A 24,708-nucleotide genomic window follows, 5' to 3' on the forward strand; every position below is an offset into this window, starting at 1 on the left:
GGGTTTTCAGGAACTGGACTCCACTGATCTGTAGGGTATTTCAGGCCCTGTCACATTAGAAAACAGAAAAATATAGGAACACTTTAAGGGTATGTGTCCACGTTCAGGATTGCATCAGGATTTTACGCAGGTAAAATCTGCACCAAATCTGCACCTGAGGTCACTGGCAGGTCACCTGCGTTGTTCTTGCGTTGTTTCTGCGTTGTAAGGACATGCTGCGTTCTGAAAAGACGCGCTGCATGTCCGTTTCTGCGGGTCTGCCGCACGCGTCTTTTAATGCATAGTGGAGACGGGATTTCATGAAATCCCCTCCACTATGCTGTAACATCTGGACGCTGCGTGTTTGACGCTGCGGCTCTACTGAATAGTGAATAATTGTGGGGCTGGGATTCACAGGCAGGGCGGCCGCACAGACGCAGTCAGCTAGACTGCATATGAGGACAGAGGACGGGCAGCGCTCACTGTGCCTGCCCAAGGCAGGAGAAAAGAGCGCAGGCAGATTTCAAAACAGCGGTGAGGAGGCGGCGCCCGGCACCAAGAAGACTTGAGTGACGGCTGTGCGGCGTCTGCAGCAGGGGGGAAAGTCCTGCCTCCAGGACTGAAGAAAAGGTATTTAGGACAAATTATAAAACTGATTATTTCGGCAGTTACAGCACCCAGAACTAAAAGAGCCACCTTGTCAGAATGCAGCATTACTGCTGCACAAGGTGGCTCTTTTAGTTAAAAACGCCTGGGGGGGGTGACAGGTTCCCTTTAAAAGATAAGTTACTGCTTTACAACAAAATTTCCAATTCTGCATGCCGAAAAACAGAATGAAATGTTGGTTCCTGTGCCCTGGTGCTGTCTACTGTCGGGGATTTCACGGACTGCGGATATCACAGATGAGTGCAGCTCCGCGGCCTGTGACCAGTTATGAAGCCGTCAATAAATAATAATGGCTTTATTGTTTACCTTGTGGCAGTGGCTTAAAGTAGAGGCTGCATGATTGGCCCATTATAGTTGTTGAGGACCATGTAGTCTTGGGAAAAGCCGTCAGACGTGTGAAGGTTTTCCAAGTGCCGCTGTCTTGAGGGTATTGTTCACATTTTCCAGGCAGAAAATGTAGCATTTTATTATAGTAACAGCAAAGTGGGTAAGCTTTTGCCAAATTTTTCCACTTGCTTCAGTAAAAATGTTGGTAGAATTGGCCCATAAATTGAACTGCAGGGCGTATAATCAAATCCACGGGATTAATGTGGATTTGTTACACAGTTTCCCTAATAAATGAAATAAGGAAGGCAAAATCTGCAATAAATGGGTTTAGCTGTGGTTTTTGATACAGATTGCCCACAGATTGCAGTAAAAATACAACTTCGGAGTAAAAAATAAACTTTGTAAGGCCGGGGTCACACTTGCGAGTGCAATTCGAGAAACTCACGCGAGTCTCTCGCCTCAATACCCGGCACTGCCACCAGCACTCCGGACTGGAGCGTGCGGCTGCATGTATTTCTATACAGCTGAACTCTCCGGTCCCGAGTGCCGGGTATTGAGGTGAGTTTCTCGTATTGCAATCACAGGGGTGACACCGTCCTAAAAGTGTAAACTATAAAAGAAAAACACCATCTCCCTGCGGCTCCGGTAGCACCCTTTCCGGGTCCTCTGCCAGTCTTTGTCAGGGTGGATTGATTTAAATCACGCCGATTTAAATCATGATTTAAATCACGATTTAAATCACTGATTTAAATCAAAAGGTTTTTTTTAATATAAATCACGATTAAAATGAGAAGTGAGAGCAGTGCGCATGTGCGCCCATAGTTACACGGACGAAACTAGGGGCAATGATCTAACGCCAGGGTGAGGGGGGGACCCCAAAGTAAGTAAAAAATTTTTTGTTTTACTATATGGCAATAGGTAGGTGTTTAAAAGCAGCATGTCTTAATTATATAAACTATTAATAGCCTCCACATTTTGTTCATACTGCCCCTTTAATTCCACACTTCTAGCTTGGTTTCACTTTTGGTTTAGTTTCTTTTTCCATTCAGTTGACATGCCCAAACTTGTTGGATAGTCAGCAGTACTTGGCTGTAGTAACAATCAAACTTCATAAGTGATCTGTGTGAGCCATGGCAGGTCGTAAGAGAGACCCTATTTGGGTTCATTTTGTTGAGATGCCAGCAGCAGATCTTGGAAAGAAAGGTGCAAGAGCAAAGTGCAAATACTGTCAAAAGGATATCCAAGGACTTGTTTGCCGTTTGAAATCACATTATGAAAACTGCAACCAGAAGGGAAATGAAGATGTTGATAGTGAAGTGTTTCTTTGGTCATCTTCATCACCGCACTTCTCATGATGTTGCCTCATTCACGCCACCAGGCCTTGCATCTCTTTGTTGCATCGTTTGCATTTTGCACGCATGCCTGCCTTACCGATAGGCGAAGGAGCTTCATTAAAATATTCCCAAACTGGGTCTCTTTTACGGCCTGCTGCCATTATAAGGAAAGAATGTAATAAACCTCAGATCGTACACACAAACAGATCCAGACTTGTCTGTCTGTGGCTATGCTGCAGTATTGTGCTCAAAGTTTCACTTTCATTTTTTTGTCTGCTTGCCCTTCCTCCTCAAAACACTTAGATTCACATTCTTCTTGTGTTGTGCAGATCTATTCCACTCCAAACAATCAGAAACATATTGTCTAACTTCTTGGACTTGGCACTGAAGGGGTTGATTCTGTATTCATAGGTTTGTAGAACAATAGGATTAAGGTCTTTTTCTCAACTCTGTTCATGTTGTAACATTTTTGCCATGAAGAAGAGGCTGGGACCTCTGCGGAGTCAAATTCAGTTTTGAGAACTGCGTAAGTAAAGCGAGCGTCTGTGATAATATAGGAGAGAAACTGCCCACTAATCCTACAGAAACCTCTGGAAGAGCATGGCATTGTGAATGTTACACATATACAGCCTTTATTCTACTGAGTTAAACATCTCAGCTTTATCTCATGATGGAAGAACCTTTGGATGGTAAAATATTTTCCTCAAAAAGCAGTTTATTGAAAAAAATCCGATTTAAATAAAAAAAAATCCGATTTAAATAAAAAAAATCCGATTTTTTTTGATTTTTTTAAAAAAACATTGATTTTTATCCACCCTGGTCTTTGTATTACCTGGCCTCTCGTGATGGCATTTTTTCCACATGTGACTACTGCAGCGATCATATAGAACAAAACATCCAAGCAGGAGGCAGAGTTGTGCAGAGACCAGTCGGGAACTGGACAAATCTGTGCCAAAATCCACAGACTTTGGCTTGGGTTTGCCAATACAGAAGTAGAGCTGGCCAGTGCGGAGATTAAACCGCTTAGCCAGCTGCTCTAATGACATTTAATACTTTACATTTTACCCCACAATTAGTTTTATGTAATGGGCAGCTTCTTTAAGACGATATCCTAGTTGTATGCCATCAATGTACATCATGAGCGAACTCCTCAAAGATTGATAAAGTATCCTTGCTGTACTTTCATGTACATATCCTGACATTTCATTGTCACGTGTCACACAATAGTTTTGATGTAATCTCTAATACGAGCACTGTACCATGCGATGCGCCCATCTAAATTGGAAAATACTTGAAAAAACAAGCAAATTTGCAATGTACGGTACCTCTTATTGAAAATTTTCTGTTCTCAAGAATGTAGAAATTTTTAGAGTTTACAGTTTGGTGACTAGTTGACAACCGCATCTGCAGTTCAATGGCTGCAGCTGGTCCAGACAAGGAGTGCTACTGGGAGCTCTCTATGCAAGCTCTGCTCTGAAGCTGACCGTATCCAGTGCTTCTCTCACTCTGCAGAGGCAAAGCTGCCCCTGCTTGTAACAGTGCCGGGGCAGCTTTCTTTTCTTTTTTTTAATCTTTGTACAACTACGCTTACATTGAACTATGTATGAATGATGTATATTATAACAATAAAATATATATTCATGGAAAGTACAGATTATACTGTGTATGTATAATATATATATATATATATATATATATATATATATATATATATATATATATATATATATATATATATATATATATATATTACAGTAACATAGTAACATAGTTATTAAGGTTGAAGGAAGACTTTAAGTCCATCTAGTTCAACCCATACAGTATGTTTGCACCTTTTAATGAGCATGGTTCAATATAAGCTTAGTAGTCCTACGGCTAAGCATTGCATTGCAGGCTATGGCTCCGCTGAGCAGTACATTCTCTTTCTTACTGAGTGTAATAATTATAGGGGATAACTCAGGAGACTCTTTGCGTGGAACAAGACAACTACAGGACACAGTTTTTATAAGTGGTAAAGTCTATATTATCACACGGTGATTCAAACAGGTGCAGAGAGAAACTCAACTCCACAACACTTGGTGCAAATAATAAACGCAGCTTAGCAGTCTATAGGAAACTTCAGAGGAAAATGCAATCAAGCAGAAAGTCTATGAAGCACAGTTATTCTTGAGGATACTTGACACGAATAAATCCTTGTCTTAGTCCAGGCACAGATAGATATGCTTATAAGGCAGTTCAAATCACATCTTAGCTCAACCAGGGAGGCCTGGTTAATAGTCTCAGGTTATTGCAAAGCAGCAACAGCTTACATGACCAGCAAATGCAGATGGAAGTAACACGAGCAGCAGATGAAGGAGGATTACTGGAAACTTGTGTATGCAGCAGGAACTCCGAGCAGAGTAGCAGGATCACCACACAGGTTCACAGGAGCAGGTGTATAGCCAGGGAGTAATCAGAGGTCAGGAGCTGGATGCAAGGCAGAATACTCTAGCACAGACTGAAGGCTGGGGTGGAGTTTTATAGCATGAGACACAGTGCACATGAGACCAAAGACGCCATCTTGAAAAAGGGCAGTAATGCACAAAAGGTAAAAAATGTTCAGAGTCCTGACACTGAGCTTGTAATGTGAACATTCCCCATATATTCCAGGTTGGAGTTGGGTAGATGGCTTCTGCATAGCAGCGGATCATCTGATTTGTCCCAGTGATCTACCAGGGGATTGTTTTTCAGGGAAGCATCACTTTCCTACCTGTGATTCCCTTGCGCCACACATAACAGATCTATATTGTCCGTTTTGTCACGCGAGTGTGGTTAAGTCTGTGATGGTGAACGTTTTGTACTCCAGCCCTGGCTTGATGCATCCTGTATTATGTCTGTTGTGTCTTTGTGATGTAATTGAAGCATCTTCATCTCCCCAGGGAAAGGTGGCTGCCGAGTGTCTCAGTAGGTTGTTACTAATTTGTGTGTCTGAGTGGAATGAGCTATGAGCAGGATACAGCTTCCACCGCTGCTGAGCGATTATAGGCTGATTCCAGCAAAAATGTTAATTTAGAATAATTTTTATTTTTTATAGCACCAACATCTTTGTACTGTCTTATCTTGTATGAACAAGCTTACAGTCTATGAGGAAATAGAGGGTGAAACAAAAGTATAAATAAAGTACTGTACTTGTTGTGTGTAAGGTCCAACTATAATAAGCATGCGTATAATGCTGCATGAACCAGTCATCAGCCAGAATCTGTGCAAGTACATTTATAAAGTGCTACTTAGTGCATGGAAGGGTGAAGAGGGAATAGTTTGATTAGTGAGGTGAGGCCATAGGTAATTTTAAAGAAATGTGTTCTTAGGGCATGCTTCAAACTGTGGATTCTGGGAATTAACCGGATTGTTAGGGTTAGTGCATTCCAGAAAACCGGTGCAACACGAGAGAAGTCTTGGAGACAAGAGTGGGAGGCTAAGATTGATGTCAGTTTTTGTGACTCATAGGGTGGTAGACAGATGAGGGAGGAGATGTAGGGCGGTGCAGACCTGTGTAGAGCTTTGTGGGTGAGAGTGATACATTTTATTATTTTATTTATTATATTGGATTCTTTAGCAGATGAGCAACCTGTGCACATCATCAGTTTAGCATTTGGACTAGAATGCTAATTCAGGATAGATTGGAGAGGAGTGATTAGTAAAAAGTTGAGGTAGTCCAGGCAAGAATTATTCAGAGCAGCAGCAACAATTTTGGCAGAGTCGAAGGTTTTTAGGTGCAGGTGACATGAGCAAGCAATAGCAGATATAGGGAACTAATGAAATGGCCGTCAAAGAAAACCCCAGGACAGTGGGCATGTTGCTGGGGAGTTATGGTAAAACTAGATGGTGGCCCGATTCTAACGCATCGGGTATTCTAGAATATGCATGTCCACGTAGTATATTGGCCAGCCACGTAGTATATTGGCCAGCCACGTAGTATATTGGCCAGCCACGTAGTATATTGGCCAGCCACGTAGTATATTGGCCAGCCACGTAGTATATTGGCCAGCCACGTAATATATTGGCCAGCCATGGAGTATATTGCCGAGCCACGTACGGAGTATATTGCCGAGCCACGTACGGAGTATATTGCCGAGCCACGTACGGAGTATATTGCCGAGCCACGTACGGAGTATATTGCCCAGAGCCATGTAGTATACAGACTTAAAATAAAAAACAAACGTACTCACCTTCCGAAGGCCCGTTGAAGTCCTGGCCCTGTGTGAGGTGCACGCGGCAGCTTCTGGTCCCAGGGTTGGTATGAGTGCAGGACCTGTGATGACGTCGCGGTCACATGACCGTGACGTCATGGCAGGCCCTTCTCGCATACCATCCTTGGCACCGGAACCTGCCGCTTGCATGGAGCGGTCACCGGAGCGTCGTGAGGAGCGGGAAAGGCGGCGGAAGGTGAGTAATGATTTTTTATTTTTTTTTATTATTTTTAACATTAGATCTTTTTACTATTGATGCTGCATAGGCAGCATCAATAGTAAAAACTTGGTCACACAGGGTTAATAGCGGCAGTAACGGAGTGAGTTACCCGCTGCATAACGCGGTCCGTTACCGCTGGCATTAACCCTGTGTGAGCGGTGACTGGAGGGGAGTATGGAGCGGGCACTGACTGCAGGGGAATAGGGAGGGACTAATCAGACTGTGGCTGTCGCTGATTGGTCGCGGCAGCCATGACAGGCAGCTGGCGAGACCAATCAGCGACTTGGATTCCATGACAGAGGCCGCGACCAATGAATATCCGAGACAGACCGACAAAAAGACGGAAGTGACTCTTAGACAATTATATAGATCACACATGGAAATGGCAATATTGGGTATAGGTGGGTCAGTAGAGGGAGGAAATGCAATTTTAGTTTTTGACAGATTCCGTTTCAGATAGAGGGAGATCATGTTAGAGACAGCGGACAGACAATCACTGGTATTTTGTAGTAATGCAGGGGTGATGTCAGGAGAAGTGGTGTATAATTGTGTGTCATCAGCATACAGATGGTACTGAACACCGAATCTACTGATGGTTTGTCCAATAGGAGTGATATAGAAACAAGTGGAGGGGACCTAGGACTGAACACTGAGGTACCCCGACGGGGAGCAAGAGACAGCAACTGATACACTGAAGGAGCGGTCAGATAGGTAGGAGGAGAACCAAGTGAGAACTGTCTCCTTGAGGCCGATAGAGCAGAGCATAGTGAGGACGAGCCGGTGATCCAGGAGCTTCTGCAGGGAGAAGTGTGAGTAGTTAGATTTTGATCTTAGTAGATCAGTAGAGACATTGTAATGGCCGTTTTTCTATAGAAAATAAAGAGCGTAAATCGGATTGTAGAGGGTGAAGAAGAGGGTTATCTGAAAGCAGATTAAACCAGAGTGAACCAAGCGTTCCAGGAGTTTAGGAAAAAAGGGAGAGACCATCCGTAGTTAACAGCGCAGTTCTGTTTGATGTTTTGTTATTTTTGTGAGAGGCATATGATGTGGTGTTTGAAGGAAAAGGGAAATATGGTGGAAAATGAGAAGCTTGGTAACCTCTTCTTCTGTGACAAGTTCAAAGACGGAAAGTGAACTTGGTGCAGTACAGGAGGGAAGGGGCTCCATGATATTGGCTGATTGGGAGACATTTTCCGCTCGGACACAATCAATTATTTATTTGAAATAATTGGCCAGATCGTCGGCTCTGAGATTGATGATCAAGGCCTACACTCTTGGACCGAGTGAATGAAAAAATCATCAGTCATTTAGGATAGTTGGATAGTTAGGTAAAAAATACTAAATGCTAAATAGTCTTGTTTGTTTTTTTTTTTGAGGGTATAGTTATGTTTTAAACATAAACTTATAATGGATGAAATCTTTGGCCAAATGAAATGTTTTCCACAGATGGTCGGGACACCTGGAGCACCGCTGGAGAAAACATGTCTGCAGTGTGTGCCAGGGTTGCTGAGTCAGGACATGAGCGGTAGGAGATTGGGGCAAACAATGAGTGCAAATTCTTCATGAGTTGCTGGGTATTGATGGCACCTAGATTTCTGTAAGTTCAATAAGTAGTGGTGTCCTGAGTGTGGTGGCAGTTCATGACAGGAGGGACCTGGTAGGCAGCTGGCAGGGAATAGGGAGAGAGGCTAGAGAGCTGGAAGTGCAGTGCCCGCCTGCTACACTTGGTGATGAGGATACCCGAATAGTCCACTTGCACCCAGTGAACCTGTATATAAGCCATCGTAAGAAAAAAGGCCTTTGGTTCCATGTATAACCCCTGTGCTCACTTGGTCACGGTGATGATGTCCACACGTATGGCATGTGACCGATGTATCCAGTGATTAGCATGTACTGTGAAATGTATGAGTGGTGTATTTTATTTCTATTTTTTGGTATTTCAATTCATTACTTTTATCCGTTGGTGCATTTCTCTGAGGAACCATCTTTTTTTTTTTTTTACTTTCTTATTACATATTGTGACTACTAACTTTAAAAATGTATTATTTATCCTTAATGGAGCCCTAATATTGTCTGTCAAAACTTTCCCATCAGTGTAAGGTCAGAATGTAAACCCCCTCCCCCTTTACAAAAGTCTACTACCTGCTGGTATTGTCGGTTCAAATTAGACCTCTTGGGAGCTTTTTATTACAGGGTCACAGACACACTGAGGTCAGTACAGTAATTGCGAGAGGCTTTTGTGCTTAGGAACTAGAATTAAACTTTACACCTCTTTGTTTGGCGCTGTTCCCTACAATAGAAACTTTCTAACTATTGTATGTAGCGATATTTAAATTGTACTATTTCTGAGCCGCATTCATAATTCTGCTCGTATCGTGTACTCGCTGCATTTGGAGTGTCACACCCAGTGTTGGGCCCATCTAACCCATCTGCCCACCTGTGTGTTGACTGCATTATACTTTTTTTTTATAAACAAAACAGTGGCCAGAACCTTTTATAGGGATATAGGGAGTCCACTACCTTCTTCCTCCAAAAGAAAAAAAAAAACTGCTTTCCTGTCGGCATCGGCCGCCTGCTGCTTTGAGCCTGTGTGCAGCAAGCGGCCACTACAAACAGGACAGTGGAAATCACAGGGCGTCCACTCACACTGACATTGTTCGCTTTGGACTCCTATCTGGATGCTTCTAATGAAGCAGTAGAATTAAGATAGCGAGATTCTAGATGATTTTTCTTAGGTAGTTTGCATTTTAAGTAAACACTTCAATCTTTACCATGAGTATACATTTTGCTCCTTAGTCAGATCATTATGGGTATGTATGACAGCAGTGCGTTATCTAATGTGCAGCACATATCCGTCTCTAGCATTAAATAAAAAATAGGAAAAAATGTCAACTTAAAAATATTTTTATTGTATATACATAGTTTTCATTTAGCCATTGGACGTGTTTGCGTACATCATATGTTTTTAAGCCTCTGATCCCTAGTTGTAAACGTTTTCCGTGCCCACGTGTTTCTGGTTATTTTGCTCTTGTCTTGATTTTATATTGGCATACAAATCTGTATACTTGATATTAATCCCTGATTTGAAATGCATTGAGTTGTGGATTTTATGACATCCAAATAAAACAATATCTGCAAAATAACAGTTCAGTCCTCCGCAAGGTATTTCCTTCACTGCCTTCATTACAGATTATATATTTTTTATATATTTTTTTCAGCAAATGTCGGTCTTCCATTATGTATACATTTGAAACTATTATTTTAATTATGGAAAAGAAAAAAAACAAAACTTGAACTTAAAGGGGTTTTCTATTTTTAAAAATGTGAATAGAATGGTGGGTCCTGTGGCAAATTCCTGACTCTTGTGTCTGTTTCTTTATTATGTGAAAGTGTCCGACCCCTTTACAATGCCACGTGTGCAGTCCTAAATCTAACCCCTTATTTCTCTAAGGTTATGTTCACCCAGCGCTTTCTGACATGGATTTTGAAGCGGATCTTACATCGAAGAGCAAAGTTTGATGTGGATTTTGAAGTGGATCTGCTTTAAAATCGACTTTAAAGACAAAGACTGTGTGAACATACTGTAGGCTGCTTTTACTTTTTTTTTTTTTTTTTGTGGAGGTGCGGGTGAGGAGATGGGGGGGATTTTCTATAGGTCTTGAAAATGGGCCCAAAAAAATCTTAAACTTTTTTTTAATGTTTCTACTTCAAGGGTTTCAAAATGCTGGGCGTGCGTGTGAAGGTGCTGGAGTGAGACTACTGATTTTTGCACTGGTTTACGCTTTCCTAGTAAATGTGACCCTGCTGAAGGCTCCTTTTAGTCTTTCTTGGAACATAGTGGAGAATTGGAAGTACCGTATATCTGTTTTGCCTAATTTTGAAAGCATGCCCTCCATCTCGCTGCCATGGCAAATCTTAGGAAAGCCACAATGCTCTCATTCTATCTTATAGATGAGGCCGCTTCTTGTCGTCAGCTTGTGTGCTGTTTCTTTTATAATCTACAGTTGCAGAAATGACCATGTGTAATGCATAAAAATTATTATTTTTTTAGTTTAATTTGGCCTGAAGATCAATTACTAATCGTTGTTATATGCAGGGCTGTGGAGTCTGTAAGCCAAACCTCCGACTCTGACTCTGACTCAATTTCCATGACTCCGACTCCACAACACCGACTATGACTACACAGCCCCGGTTATATGGCATTGCTTAAAGGGAAAAGGACCCAGGTTCCCCTGAGTGATGGGATCCCAGACGTTGGACCTCCATTGAGTATTTGTGTGATATAGATATATATAGTGATCGCACATAGCACCCAATCACTTCTCAATACCAATTGTAACACAAAAATCACAAGAAAACGCTTGAATTGTAAGATTTTTTGGTTTTGTTGAACTTCTAAATATTTTTGTTTTGCCGTCACTGATCAAGAGATTACGTGTTTCATTGTGAATATTTTACATAGTTACATAGTTATTAAGGTTGAAGGAAGACTTTAAGTCCATCTAGTTCAACCCATTTGTTACAATTATTATTAAGTGAAAGCTGAGCTTTGATTGGGTACTATGGGAACTGAGCCAGTTTTGTTATTAGACAGTTTTTACATATTTCCCCCATTTTGTGCACTTTTAAGAAGGGTTTTTTTTTTATTTGTCTTTCGTCTACATGGTGTATGTATGTGTACACTGCTCAAAAAATAAATAAAGGGAACACTAGAGACAAATCAGACACCTGAGTGAACCCTTTCTTGCTTTCCTCAGTTAAAGTGTTCAGTTTCCACCACTGCCCCGGTCCTTGTTTGTCTGCAGCGCTCACGCAGATAGCAGCGCAGGCAATCACTGAACTCGGGCTCATGCCATTCACACAAGCAGAGCCGGTGAGATCAGTGTTTAGCTGCAGTGCTGTCGACATGATATCGGGGGGCAGCGGAGGAGACTCCACGCCGGACCTGGGGAGGGTGAGTAAGGCTACACTCATAGATCCATGGGACTTGTCCTAGTGCTGTTTGTTTATTCTCAGACAGCGCATGGTTTCATTGAGCCGTACACATCAGTTTTACAAAACGGGTCTGTCTCCCATCAGTGAATCTCAGAGCAGATCAGATTCTGCCATTAATATCTATAGAGATTTATGGGACACAGCTGAAACTAGGAAGACAGGCTGTACTTCAGCGCTACATCCAAGTTTCATCTGTTTTGAACTGATGCATTCATTCACCAGTTGTAAATAATAATGCAAAAATTTGCTTGTTTCATCATCTTCCAAGACCCATAGCATCTCCATATTTTGTGATCTGGGGCTGGGTGATGTCTCATTTCATGCAATCTGAGCTGACATTTTTATTGATACCATTTTGGGTAGATACAATGTTTTGATCGCCCTTTATTACAGTTTACGGCAATGTTGTCTGCCAAAAAAACCATAATTCTGGCATTTGTTTTACCCAAACGATTCAATTTACTTCATATTTGGCTAGACTGGACATTTCTGAACTCAGCGATACTAAACATTCATTATTTATTTCTTTTTTAATTGCTTATTTTTCAATGGGGCAAAAAGGAGATGATTTTAACTTTTTGTGGTGTTTTTATATATACGGTGTGTGTATGCATGTGTGTATGTGTATATAGATATAATATATATGCCTTTTCTACTTTCCTCTTATGATTTTCAATACATATGTATTACACTTTTTTCTAATACATATGAGCTGTGCATATTTCCACTCTTTTTTGCTAAGACCCTGATTCCAGCAATGTATCACTTACTGAGCAGCCTGCTGTCCTTTTGATAAGATCACTGTTTTCTCTGGTGCAGATTTAGGAGTTCTCTAAATGCTGAGCTCTGTATAGCTCTGCCCACACCATTGATTGGCAGCTTTTAGTGCACTGTGCATAGGCAGAAAGCTGCCGATCAGTAGTGGGGGTGGGATTATACAGAGCTCATGAATATGGAGGACTACATGGCAGGCCAGCTTTGGCTTGACGACCATCTAATGTGTACATAGGTATTCGGATTCCCTCCCAGTGCCCGATGAAGGATGGGCCATGTGGGATTTCAACAGGCTGGTTCCTTAGTCACTGGAGATGCAGTAAGTCAGATCAGAAGTGTCTGGAAGCGGTTGATTCCCCTCTACTCATCGGGAATACATGCAGACTTGGCCGTGTGTGTGACCAGCTTTATAGTTAGAGAATTGATGGTTTAGGCAATTTCATGTGAACTAAACATGGCAACCGCAGAAGTACTTTTTAGGCTGTGGGATTTTATCAACGCTGAGCTATTGTCCCAGTCTGCAGTAATGTGATCAACAATATACCCATGAATATTGTAGGCCTCTCCATGTATCAGTGAATGTTTCCAACCTAAAGAGCCCGATTTATCAAGGTGGTGCTGCCGGGTTTTTTTTATTTTTTTAGAGAAAAACGCCTTGAAATGTGGCAAAGTTTTTGCTCAACAGAAAGTTGTGCAGAAATGTTATATTTGGCATTTTTAAACCAGTTCGCAGCATCTCCACCATAGTAGGCAGAGCTTTAGCGAGACAGGGTGTGCCAAGAATAATTTCTCCAGATTTACATCACTTTAGTGTCACAGCGCCAATCTTGGTTAATCAGGCTCATGGGCCTTTATTCATTAAAGCGATTACACCAAAATTCTGGCTTAAATTCCTTTGTGAAACTCAACATTTTTGTGCAGCGTTAAATTATTATTATTTATTTATAAAGCACCATTGATTCCATGGTGCTGTACATGAGAAGGGGTTACATACAAATTACAGATATCACTTACAGTAAGCAAACTAACAATTACAGACTGATACAGAGGGGAGAAGACCCTGCCCTTGGGGGCTTACATTCTGCAGGATGGTGGGGAAGGAAGACAGTAGGTTGGGGGTTGCAGGAGCTCCGGTGTTGGTGAGGCGGTAGATTTGGTAGTGATGAGGAGGCAGCTGGGTCAGTGCAGGCTGTAGGCTTTCCTGAAGAGGTGGGTTTTCAGGTTCCGTCTGAAGGATCCAAATGTGGTTGATGGTCGGACGTGTTGGGGCAAAGAATTCCAGAGGATGGGGGATATTCGGGAGAAGTCTTGGAGGCGATTAGGTGAGGAGCAAATAAGTGTGGAGGAGAGAAGGAGGTCTTGGGAGGACCGGAAATTACGTGAGGGAAGATATCGGGAGATTAGTTCAGAGATAGATTGGGGCAAAAAAGTACTTAGTCATTCAGCAATAGTGCAAGTTCCACCACTTAAAAAGATGAGAGGCGTCTGTAATTTACATCATAGGTAGACCTCAACTATGGGAGACAAACTGAGAAAGAAAAATCCAAAAAATCACATTGTCTGTTTTTTAATCATTTTATTTGCATATTATGGTGGAAAATAAGTATTTGGTCAGAAACAGACAATCAAAATTTCTGGCTCTCACAGACCTGTAACTTCTTCTTTAAGAGTCTCCTCTTTCCTCCACTCATTACCTGTAGTAATGGCACCTGTTTAAACTTGATATCAGTATAAAAAGACACCTGTGCACACCCTCAAACAGTCTGACTCCAAACTCCACTATGGTGAAGACCAAAGAGCTGTCAAAGGACACCAGAAACAAAATTGTAGCCCTGCACCAGGCTGGGAAGACTGAATCTGCAATAGCCAACCAGCTTGGAGTGAAGAAATCAACAGTGGGAGCAATAATTAGAAAAAGGAAGACATTCAAGACCACTGATAATCTCCCTCGATCTGGGGCTCCACGCAAAATCCCACTCCGTGGGGTCAGAATGATCACAAGAACGGTGAGCAAAAATCCCAGAACCACGCGGAGGGACCTAGTGAATGAACTGCAGAGAGCTGGGACCAATGTAACAAGGCCTACCATAAGTAACACACTACGCCACCATGGACTCAGATCCTGCAGTGCCAGACGTGTCCCACTGCTTAAGCCAGTACATGTCCGGGCCCGTCTGAAGTTTGCTAGAGAGCATTTGGATGATCCAGAGGAGTTTTGGGAGAATGTCCTATGGTCTGATGAAACCAAACTGGAACTGTTTGGTAGAAATACAACTTGTCGTGTTTGGAGGAAAAAGAATACTGAGTTGCATCCATCAAACACCATACCTACTGTAAAGCATGGTGGTGGAAACATCATGCTTTGGGGCTGTTTCTCTGCAAAGGGGCCAGGACGACTGATCCGGGTACATGAAAGAATGAATGGGGCCATGTATCGTGAGATTTTGAGTGCAAACCTCCTTCCATCAGCAAGGGCATTGAAGATGAAACGTGGCTGGGTCTTTCAACATGACAATGATCCAAAGCACACCGCCAGGGCAACGAAGGAGTGGCTTCGTAAGAAGCATTTCAAGGTCCTGGAGTGGCCTAGCCAGTCTCCAGATCTCAACCCTATAGAAAACCTTTGGAGGGAGTTGAAAGTCCGTGTTGCCAAGCGAAAAGCCAAAAACATCACTGCTCTAGAGGAGATCTGCATGGAGGAATGGGCCAACATACCAACAACAGTGTGTGGCAACCTTGTGAAGACTTACAGAAAACGTTTGACCTCTGTCATTGCCAACAAAGGATGTATTACAAAGTATTGAGATGAAATTTTGTTTCTGACCAAATACTTATTTTCCACCATAATATGCAAAGAAAATGATAAAAAAACAGACAATGTGATTTTCTGGATTTTTTTTTCTCAGTTTGTCTCCCATAGTTGAGGTCTACCTATGATGTAAATTACAGACGCCTCTCATCTTTTTAAGTGGTGGAACTTGCACTATTGCTGAATGACTAAATACTTTTTTGCCCCACTGTATATGGAGGAGACAGGTTATAGATGGCTTTGTAGGTTAGTATTAGTAATGTGAACTGGATACGCTGAGGGAATGGGAGCCAGTGAAGAGATTTGTAGAGGGGGGAAGCGGAGGAGTAGCGATGAGAGAGATGAATTAGTCGGGCAGCAGAGTTAAATCTGTCACCCCAAAAATGGCCTGTAAACTAAGGCCACCGGCATCAGAGGCTTATCTACAGCATGTACAAGCATTTTAGTAGATTGACGGTTGAGGAAAGGACGGATTCTGGAGATATTTTTGAGCTGGAGGCGACAGGAGGTGGAAAGAGCTTGGATGTGCGGTTTGAAGGACAGGGCAGTGTCAAGGGTTACTCCGAGGCAGCAGAATTCTGGTACGGGGGAAAGCGTGATGTCGTTAATTGCGATAGATAGGTCAGGTAAGGAAGATCTGTGAGATGGAAGAAAGATGATGAGTTCAGATTTGTCCACATCGAGTTTGAGGAAGCGAGAGGAGAAGGAGGCTGATAGACACTCTGGGATTCTGGACAGAAGAGAGGTGACGTATGGGCCAGAAAGGTAGATCTGAGTGTCATCAGCATATAGATGGTACTGGAAGCCATAGGACTTTGAGTTGTCCCAGGCCAAGTGTATAGATTGAGAAGAGTAGGGGTCCTAGAACAGTGCCTTGGGGGACTCCAACAGAGAGAGGGTTTGATGAGGAGGTAGTGTGTGAGTGGGAGACGCTGAATGTGCAGTTGGAAAGGTATGAGGAGATCCAGGATAGGGCGAGGTCTTCATGCCAAAGGAGGAGAGGATCTGTAGTAGGATGCAGTGGTCAACTGTTTCAAAAGCAGAGGACAGGTCTAGGAGGAGGAGTATAGAGTATTGTCCGTTCACTTTGGCTGTAAGTAGGTCGTTGGTACGTTAGATCATCACTTATAGTAAGCTCACTGGTATGAGATGCTTTAGAGACTACTAATCTCCACACACTGCGGACCCCGGGCCGGCTCTAAAGGCCCCGTCTCACATAGCGAGATCGCTGCTGAGTCACAAGTTTTGTGACGCAACAACGACCTCAGTAGCGATCTCGCTATGTGTGACACGTACCAGCGATCAGGCCCCTGCTGCGAGATCGCTGGTCGTGTCGGAATGGCCTGGACCTTTTTTTGGTCGTTGAGGTCCCGCTGTCATCGTTGGATCGGTGTGTGTGACACCGATCCAGCGATGTCTTCACTGGTAACCAGGGTAAACATCGGGTTACTAAGCGCAGGGCCGCGCTTAGTAACCCGATGTTTACCCTGGTTACCAGCGTAAATGTAAAAAAAACAAACAGTACATACTCACCATCTGATGTCCGTCAGGTCCCTTGCCGTCTGCTTCCTGCTCTGACTGAGTGCCGCCGTACAGTGAGAGCACAGCACAGCAGTGACGTCACCGCTGCGCTCTGCTCTCACTGTACGGCGGCACTCAGTCAGAGCAGGAAGCAGACGGCAAGGGACCTGACGGACATCAGATGGTGAGTATGTACTGTTTGTTTTTTTTGGTAACCAGGGTAAACATCGGGTTACTAAGCGCGGCCCTGCGCTTAGTAACCCGATGTTTACCCTGGTTACCCGGGTGCTGCAGGGCGACTTCGGCATCGTTGAAGACATTTACAACGATGCCAAAGTCGTTCCCCTGATCGTTGGTCGCTGGAGAGAGCGGTCTGTGTGACAGCTCCCCAGCGACCACACAACGACTTACCAACGATCACGGCCAGGTCGTATCGCTGGTCGTGATCGTTGGTAAATCGCTATGTGTGACGGGGCCTTAAAGTACATCGCTTGTCCGCCTAACGGTCTCACACTTTTACAGACTTCCTTTGATTAACAATATCCATTTTTGCTTTTCAGGTTCAGTTCCAAAAGCTTCAGCAGTTGCAACTTGCACAGACTCGGGCTCAGTACTATGGTGGCTCCTTGCCAAATGTAAACCAGATTAGCAGCAGTCCCTCTGATTTCCAGGTAAGATATTGATGATTTCTTAAGGTACCTTCACACTAAGCGACTTTACAACGATAACGATAGCGATCCGTGACGTTGCGGCGTCCTGGATAGCGATATCGTTGTGTTTGACACGCAGCAGCGATCAGGATCCCGCTGTGAGATCGCTGGTCGTTGCTGAAAGTCCAGAACTTTATTTTGTCGCTGGATCTCCCGCTGACATCGCTGAATCGGTGTGTGTGACACCGATCCAGCGATGTCTTCACTGGTAACCAGGGTAAACATTGGGTTACTAAGCGCAGGGCCGCGCTTAGTAACCCGATGTTTACCCTGGTTACCATTGTAAAAGTAAAAAAAAAAACACATACTCACATTCCGTTGCCCGGTGTCCGCTTCCCTGCACTCCTCCTGCATCCTGTGTAAGTGCCGGCCGTAAAGCAGAGCGGTGCCGTCACCGCTCTGCTCTGTGGGAGATGCCGGAGATGTTCGGCGCTGACACAGGATGCAGGAGGAGTGCAGGGAAGCGGACGCCGGGCACCGGAATGTGAGTATGTGTTTTTTTTTTTTACTTTTACAATGGTAACCAGGGTAAACATCGGGTTACTAAGCGCGGCCCTGCGCTTAGTAACCCGATGTTTACCCTGGTTACCAAGGGACTTCAGCATCGTTGGTCGCTGGAGAGCCGTCTGTGTGACAGCTCTCCAGCGACCACACAGCGACTAAACAGCGACGCTGCAGCGATCGGCATCGTTGTCTGTATCGCTGCAGCGTCGCTTAGTGTGAAGGTACCTTTAGTATCCACCTTGTGTTTGTTACAACCATCACACCTAATGTAGCCCTATTGCTCAATCCTGGGAAATTCAGAATTTTGGACCCAGCTTTCTTGGAATCCTAAATGACAAAATTATTTATTCAGTTAGTGGTGTGAACCTTCGTGGTACTGGCTCTCACCCGTCTACTTTCACTATAGGCATGAACTACAGTACCTTTTATGGCCACTACCAAGAGCAATAACAACCTGTATTTAGTGATTTTTAATTTTGGGGCTGATGGCACTCTTTTAACCCTTTCACGACATGCGCTGTACATGTACTGCGCATGCCGTGAATCTCCCTTTGATGTGGGCTCCGGCGCTGAGCCCACATCAAAGTCGCGACATGTCAGCTGTTTTGTACAGCTGACATGTGCGCGCAATAGCGGCGGGTGAAATCGCTATTCACCCGCCGCTATTAACCTGTTAAATGCCGCTGTCAAACGCAGACAGCGGCATTTAACTAAAGGTTCCGTCCGGGCGGCCGGAAATTACGTCATCACCGACCCCTGTCACATGATCGGGGGTCGGCGATGTGTCAGGAGAGTAACCATGGAGGTCCTTGAGACCTCTATGGTTACTAATGCCGGCCTGCTGTGAGCGCCCCCCTGTGGTCGGCGCTCACAGCACACCTGCATTTCAGCTACATAGCAGCGATCTGATGATCGCTGCTATGTAGCTGAGCCGATCGAGTTGTGCCAGCTTCTAGCCTCCTATGGAGGCTATTGAAGCATGGCACAGGTAAAAAAAAAAAATGTTTTTAAAAATATGAAAAAAATGTAAAAAACATAAAAGTTTAAATCACCCCCCTTTCGCCCCATCCTAAATAAAACAATAAAAAAAAAATCAAACCTACACGTATTTGGTATCGCTGCGTTCAGAATCGCCCGATCTATCAATAAAAAAAAGCATTAACCTGATCGCTAAACAGCGTAGCGAGAAAAAAATTCAAAACGCCAGAATTACGTTTTTTTGGTCGCCACGACATTGCATTAAAATACAATAACGGGCGATCAAAAGAACATATCTGCACAAAAGTGATAATATTAAAAACGTCAGCTCGGCGCGCAAAAAATAAGCCCTCACCCGACCCCAGATCACGAAAAATGGAGACGCTTCGTGTATCGGAAAATGGCACTTTTTTTTTTTTTTTTTTTAAGCAAAGTTTTGAATTTTTTTTTCACCACTTGGATAAAAATAACCTAGTCATGTTAGGTGTCTATGAACTCGTAATGACCTAGAGAATCACAATGACAGGTCAGTTTTAGCATTTAGTGAACCTAGCAAAAAAGCCAAACAAAAATCAAGTGTGGGATTGCACTTTTTTTGCAGTTTCACCGCACTTGGAATTGTTTTCCTGTTTTCTAGTAAAAGACATGGTAAAACCAATGGTGTCGTTCAAAAGTACAACTCGTCCCGCAAAAAATAAGCCCTCACATGGCCATATTGACGGAAAAAGAAAAAAGTTATGGCTCTGGGAAGGAGGGGGAGTGAAAAACGAAAACGCAAAAACGAAAAAGGGCCGCGACTTGGAGGGGTTAAAGGGGGTTGTTTTATGATTAAATAAAGAGGGAGATTATTCACATTTTAGTAATTGTTTCTGCTCTGTGTACTAGAATGCAGAGCTGCTCTGTCAGTCGTTCTGGCTTTAAAGGGAACCTGTCACCCCCCTCAGGCATTTTTAACTAAAAGAGCCACCTTGTGCAGCAGTAATGCTGCATTCTGACAAGGTGGTTCTTTTAGTTCTGGGTGCTGTAATTGCCGAAATAATCAGTTTTGTAATTTGTCCCAAATACCTTTCTTCAGTCAAGGAGGCAGGCCTTTCCCCCCTGCTGCAGACGCCACACAGCTGTCAGTCATGTCTTCTTGGCGCCGGGCGCCGCCTCCTCACCGCTGTTTTGAAATCTGCCAGCGCCTGCGCTCTTTTCTTCAGCTTTGGGCAGGCGCAGTGAGCGCTGCCCGTCTGTCCTCATATGCAGTCTAGCTGACTGCACCTGTGCTGCCGCCCTGCATGTAAATCCCTGCCCCGCAGTGTGAATAAATCAGAAGACACTGCGGGGCTGGGATTCACAAGCAGGGCGGCCGCACAGGCGCAGTCAGCTGGACTGCATATGAGGAAAGACGGCCAGCGCTCACTGCGCCTGCACCAGGCAGGAGAAAAGAGCGCAGGCGCCGGCTGATTTCAAAACAGCGGTGAGGAGGAGGCGGCGCCAAGAAGACATGACTGACGGCTGTGCGGCCTCTGAAGCAGGGGGGAAACGCCTGCCTCCTTGACTGAAGACAAGGTATTTTGGACAAATAACAAAACTGATTATTTCGGCAATTACAGCACCCAGAACTAAAAGAGCCACCTTGTCATAATGCAGCATTACTGCTGCACCAGGTGGCTCTTTTAGTTAAAAATGCCTGGGGGGGGTGACAGGTTCCCTTTAAGTATATTGTAGAAATGAAAGTACAAGTAATATATGGAAGCATGGTAATTACAATTGGATTCTCATGCTTAGAAAACTTGGACCATAGTGATAAACTAAAGGCTAGGCTGAATCCCTATGTGTTCCCTTGTAAAATAATAATACTTATACTCCTCTCTGGTGCCGGTGCCTTTCCTTCAGTGTTGGCACTGGTGTCCCGGGGTTTCCATGACATTTTTGTGTCACGCGATCCCTGCAGCCTGTCAGAGCTGACTTTACTTGCCCACTTTTGGACAAATCACATACAGCAATGTAAGGAACTGAGAAAGCGGCAGCATTTTTCATCTGGATGTATGTGATGCATCCATAGGAGAGGAGAGTGAAGCCAACCCTTATTGCCCCAGGAGAGCCAGTGCTGTTTCTGCTGGAGCCGCATCAAAGAGGAGTAAAAGTGTTCTAGGGATTCAGAAAGGGTTGTCCGAGCAGTGGACAACCCCTTTAAAATAAAAAAAAAATAAAAAGTTGAAAATTTATAGTGTACAGTGAGCCATAAAAAAAGCATATTTTCAGATTGTACACACAGTATATGGAATTTCACTAGACTTCGTACAGTGTATATGGATTTTGCTCCAGGGGAAATGTGACTTATCTGTGTGGGCACCATAGTTATTAAGCATTCCCTGTGATGTATAAATGGGTGACTTGTGGGATTGTGCAGTGATAGACTGTGGCTCAGTCATTGTGAGGCCCTGCATCCTGCAAAACCCAGGAGCCTGGAGTACACAGAACAGCCACTTTTGTGTTCAGTCTGTAAAAAATGAATTCCTGAAGAGAGGGGATTCTTTCAGCCACCAGTATTGCAGGAAAAGTTGTGTGCTAGATTAGATAGACAGATCTCTCTCTCACTATTATCCATCTGTTGTGGAAGGTCGGCTCGCTTAGCTGCTCCTTGAGGTAGAACACAGGCACACGTGGGGTTAGTCTCTGGGTGCTTTATTGCATCATGAACCACAAACCCAAACTGGTAACAGATAAACAGCCTTTCTGGCTGAAATGAAAATGAAAAGTTCCTATACAGTCCTGTCCAGTTCCTCCATCACATAAGGCAGCTCTGGCAGGAGCTATCAGACAGGAGGCTTCCTTTCCTCCACACATAGACAGAAATATAACTAGCTGGACATTTATCTCCCTCCAGCCTCACCCTGGAGGTGGAGATATGGTGGCTAGGCGTCCCGCCCACCTCTGACCTACCCACCATGAAAGCCAGGCCTATATAGCGACTGGATTGCTCTCAGCACGTTTTATGCTGCAGAAAGCACTCATGGCTTTCACATCATGCAGGAAAGTAACCTTAGTGACACACATCTCCCCTCAGATACGGCACCAGTGACCCTGTCACACTATGTTCGATCTCTCTATATGGAGCAAAGCCAAGTGCATCTAATTGACACATGACCACTAGCATGACAATCGTGTAATTACAACAGCGTGTGTGCCGGACACTGTCCGATTCGGCAGTCTGCTGTTCCATACAGGAATTGTAGCCTTTTGACCTGGACAACCCCATTAATTCATTTATCTAGGGCTAAACATCATGTTTGCAATTGGGTTTCATACAAAAATCTCTCTGCTCTCTGCTCTCGCCTTTCTCTTATTCTCTCTTTCTTTCTCTCCTTTTGTATTGTGCTATGCCTTTCACTCTCTGTATGCATTTCATTTTCTCTATTCCTTTCACTTTCTCTATTCCTTTCACTTTCTCCAGTCCCTTCACTTTCTCCAGCCCCTTCACTTTCTCCAGCCCCTTCACTTTCTCCAGCCCCTTCACTTTCTCCAGCCCCTTCACTTTCTCCAGCCCCTTCACTTTCTCCAGCCCCTTCACTTTCTCCAGCCCCTTCACTTTCTCCAGCCCCTTCACTTTCTCCAGCCCCTTCACTTTCTCCAGCCCCTTCACTTTCTCCAGCCCCTTCACTTTCTCCAGCCCCTTCACTTTCTCCAGCCCCTTCACTTTCTCCAGCCCCTTCACTTTCTCCAGCCCCTTCACTTTCTCTATTCCTTTCTCTTTCACTCTCCCTCAAAAAAAAAAAAATCTCAAATGTAGACTACTCCTTTTAGCATGGACCTTCGCAGCGCAGTGTATGGGTCCGTACATCACTTAGGCTACTTTCACACTAGCGTTTTTCGGCGGACGTCGCAATGCGTCCTTTAGGAGAAAAAACGTATCCTGCAAAGTTGTCTGCAGGATGCGTTTTTTTCCCCATAGACTTACATTACCGACGCATTGCGACGTATCGCCACACGTAGCAACCGTCGTGCGACGGTTGTGTCGTGTTTTGGCGGACCGTTGGCACAAAAAAACGTTACATGTAACTTTTTTTGTGCATCTAGTCTGCCATTTTCGACTGCGCATGCGCGGCCAAAACTCCGCCCCCTCCTCCCCGGACCTTACAATGGGGCAGCGGAAGCATCGGAAGACTGCTTCCGCTGCCCCGTTGTGCATTTCTTTCACAGCATGCATTGGTACGTCGGCCCGAAGCACTGCGAAGGGCCTTTACCGACACTAGTGTGAAAGCAGCCTTAGGCAATATGCTCACGTTGCAGATTGTATGCGTTTTTGCAGCTGTTTTTCGCTGCGAAAACGCATACACAACACATCTCATTGAATTCAATGGGATTCTGCAATGTTGTGCTAATGCTGCATATTTTTCCGCGGCGGAATTGCATCGTGGAAAAATACGCAGCATGCTCATTCTTTGTGCGGAATCTCGGGGATTCCACACACATAGGAATGCATTGATCCGCTTACTTAATGCCCACCATGCGGAAAGTAAGCAGACCATGTGCTTATGGTACCCAGGTCTGGAGGAGAGGAGACTCTCCTCCAGGCCCTGGGTACCATATCCCTGTTAAAAAAAAAAAAAAAAAAAAAAAAAAAAAGAATTAAAATAAAAAATAGTTATATACTCACCTTCCGGCAGCCCCCGAATCCAGCCCAGGCCTTAGTGATGCTCCCGTTCCCAGTGACTCTTTGCGACAATGACCTGTGATGACGTAGCGGTCTCGCGTGATGCTACGTCTTCTGGGGTTATTGTCGTGAGGCATCACTGGGAACGGGAGTTGCCGGGAGCATTACGAGGATCGGGAAGGCTGCGGGGGCCGCCGGAAATGAAGAATATCACAATTTTTTTATTTTTCTTATTTATAACATTATATCTTTTTACTATTGATGCTGCTGTGACTCCTTATTATGTACACCATGTCCATTTCTGTACAAATCAGTGATGTGTGAGGTAGAAAATAGCCACACGACCTTAGGACACACTAGAACTCCATGACTAGCTGCTCAGATACCACTACTGTCTTGCCTCAGCCCCATCTGGCTGAAGACCATGGGGCGATGAGGGAAGAGCTGGATTGTTGTGTTAGCTCTCATTGCTTGCCATCTGTTGGGCGGCCATTTTTAATGGCACTGTAGCTTGTACGTTGAGGCTCCAGCCCAGGGGATCTGCTAAAGTTGCCCAATGGGCATTAAAAAAAAAAGAGAACGGAGTGGTTGTGATCTCCTGTTCACATGGACACGTTCCTTGGCTTGGTGTCCCCAAGGAGCGCTCATTACTATTGAGGTATTTGTAAGTGCAGCCATGTCACACAGCTGCTGGGACCATATGGGTCGTGAAGGAACATTACACATGCTTGTTACTGTGATGTAACTGCATGCAAGACATTATCTTATTGGAAACTATTATTTGACCAGGTTCTGTGACTGTAGTGGCAGCATTTTGGGGGCTGGTAGTGATATTGGCTTTGGTCACCCCACAATGTCTCCTTGTATAGGGAATGGCTTACTGTGCCTGAGATGCCATTACTATCATCTAGGACTTTCCAAACTGCCACCTTTGCACAGATTTCCAATCGTAGGTGCCTTTTTTATTTTTTACTTCCGCATTATTCTTTTCGAACTCCTCATCATGGACACAAGATAAAA

General features: G+C 44.2%; 1 protein-coding gene across 2 annotated transcripts in view; it reads left to right on the forward strand.

Moving 5' to 3' along the window:
- Positions 1 to 24,708, forward strand: part of CRTC3 (CREB regulated transcription coactivator 3) — a 172,948-nt gene that overhangs the window by 19,943 nt on the left and 128,297 nt on the right. For both annotated transcript variants that reach the window (XM_077263614.1, XM_077263613.1), the window contains exon 2: positions 17,415 to 17,525. In XM_077263614.1, the coding sequence (XP_077119729.1) occupies positions 17,415 to 17,525 (111 nt within the window). The remainder of the gene's footprint in view (positions 1 to 17,414; positions 17,526 to 24,708) is intronic.

This window comes from Ranitomeya variabilis, chromosome 5 (assembly GCF_051348905.1).
Source record: "Ranitomeya variabilis isolate aRanVar5 chromosome 5, aRanVar5.hap1, whole genome shotgun sequence".
Taxonomy (NCBI): Eukaryota; Metazoa; Chordata; class Amphibia; order Anura; family Dendrobatidae; genus Ranitomeya; species Ranitomeya variabilis.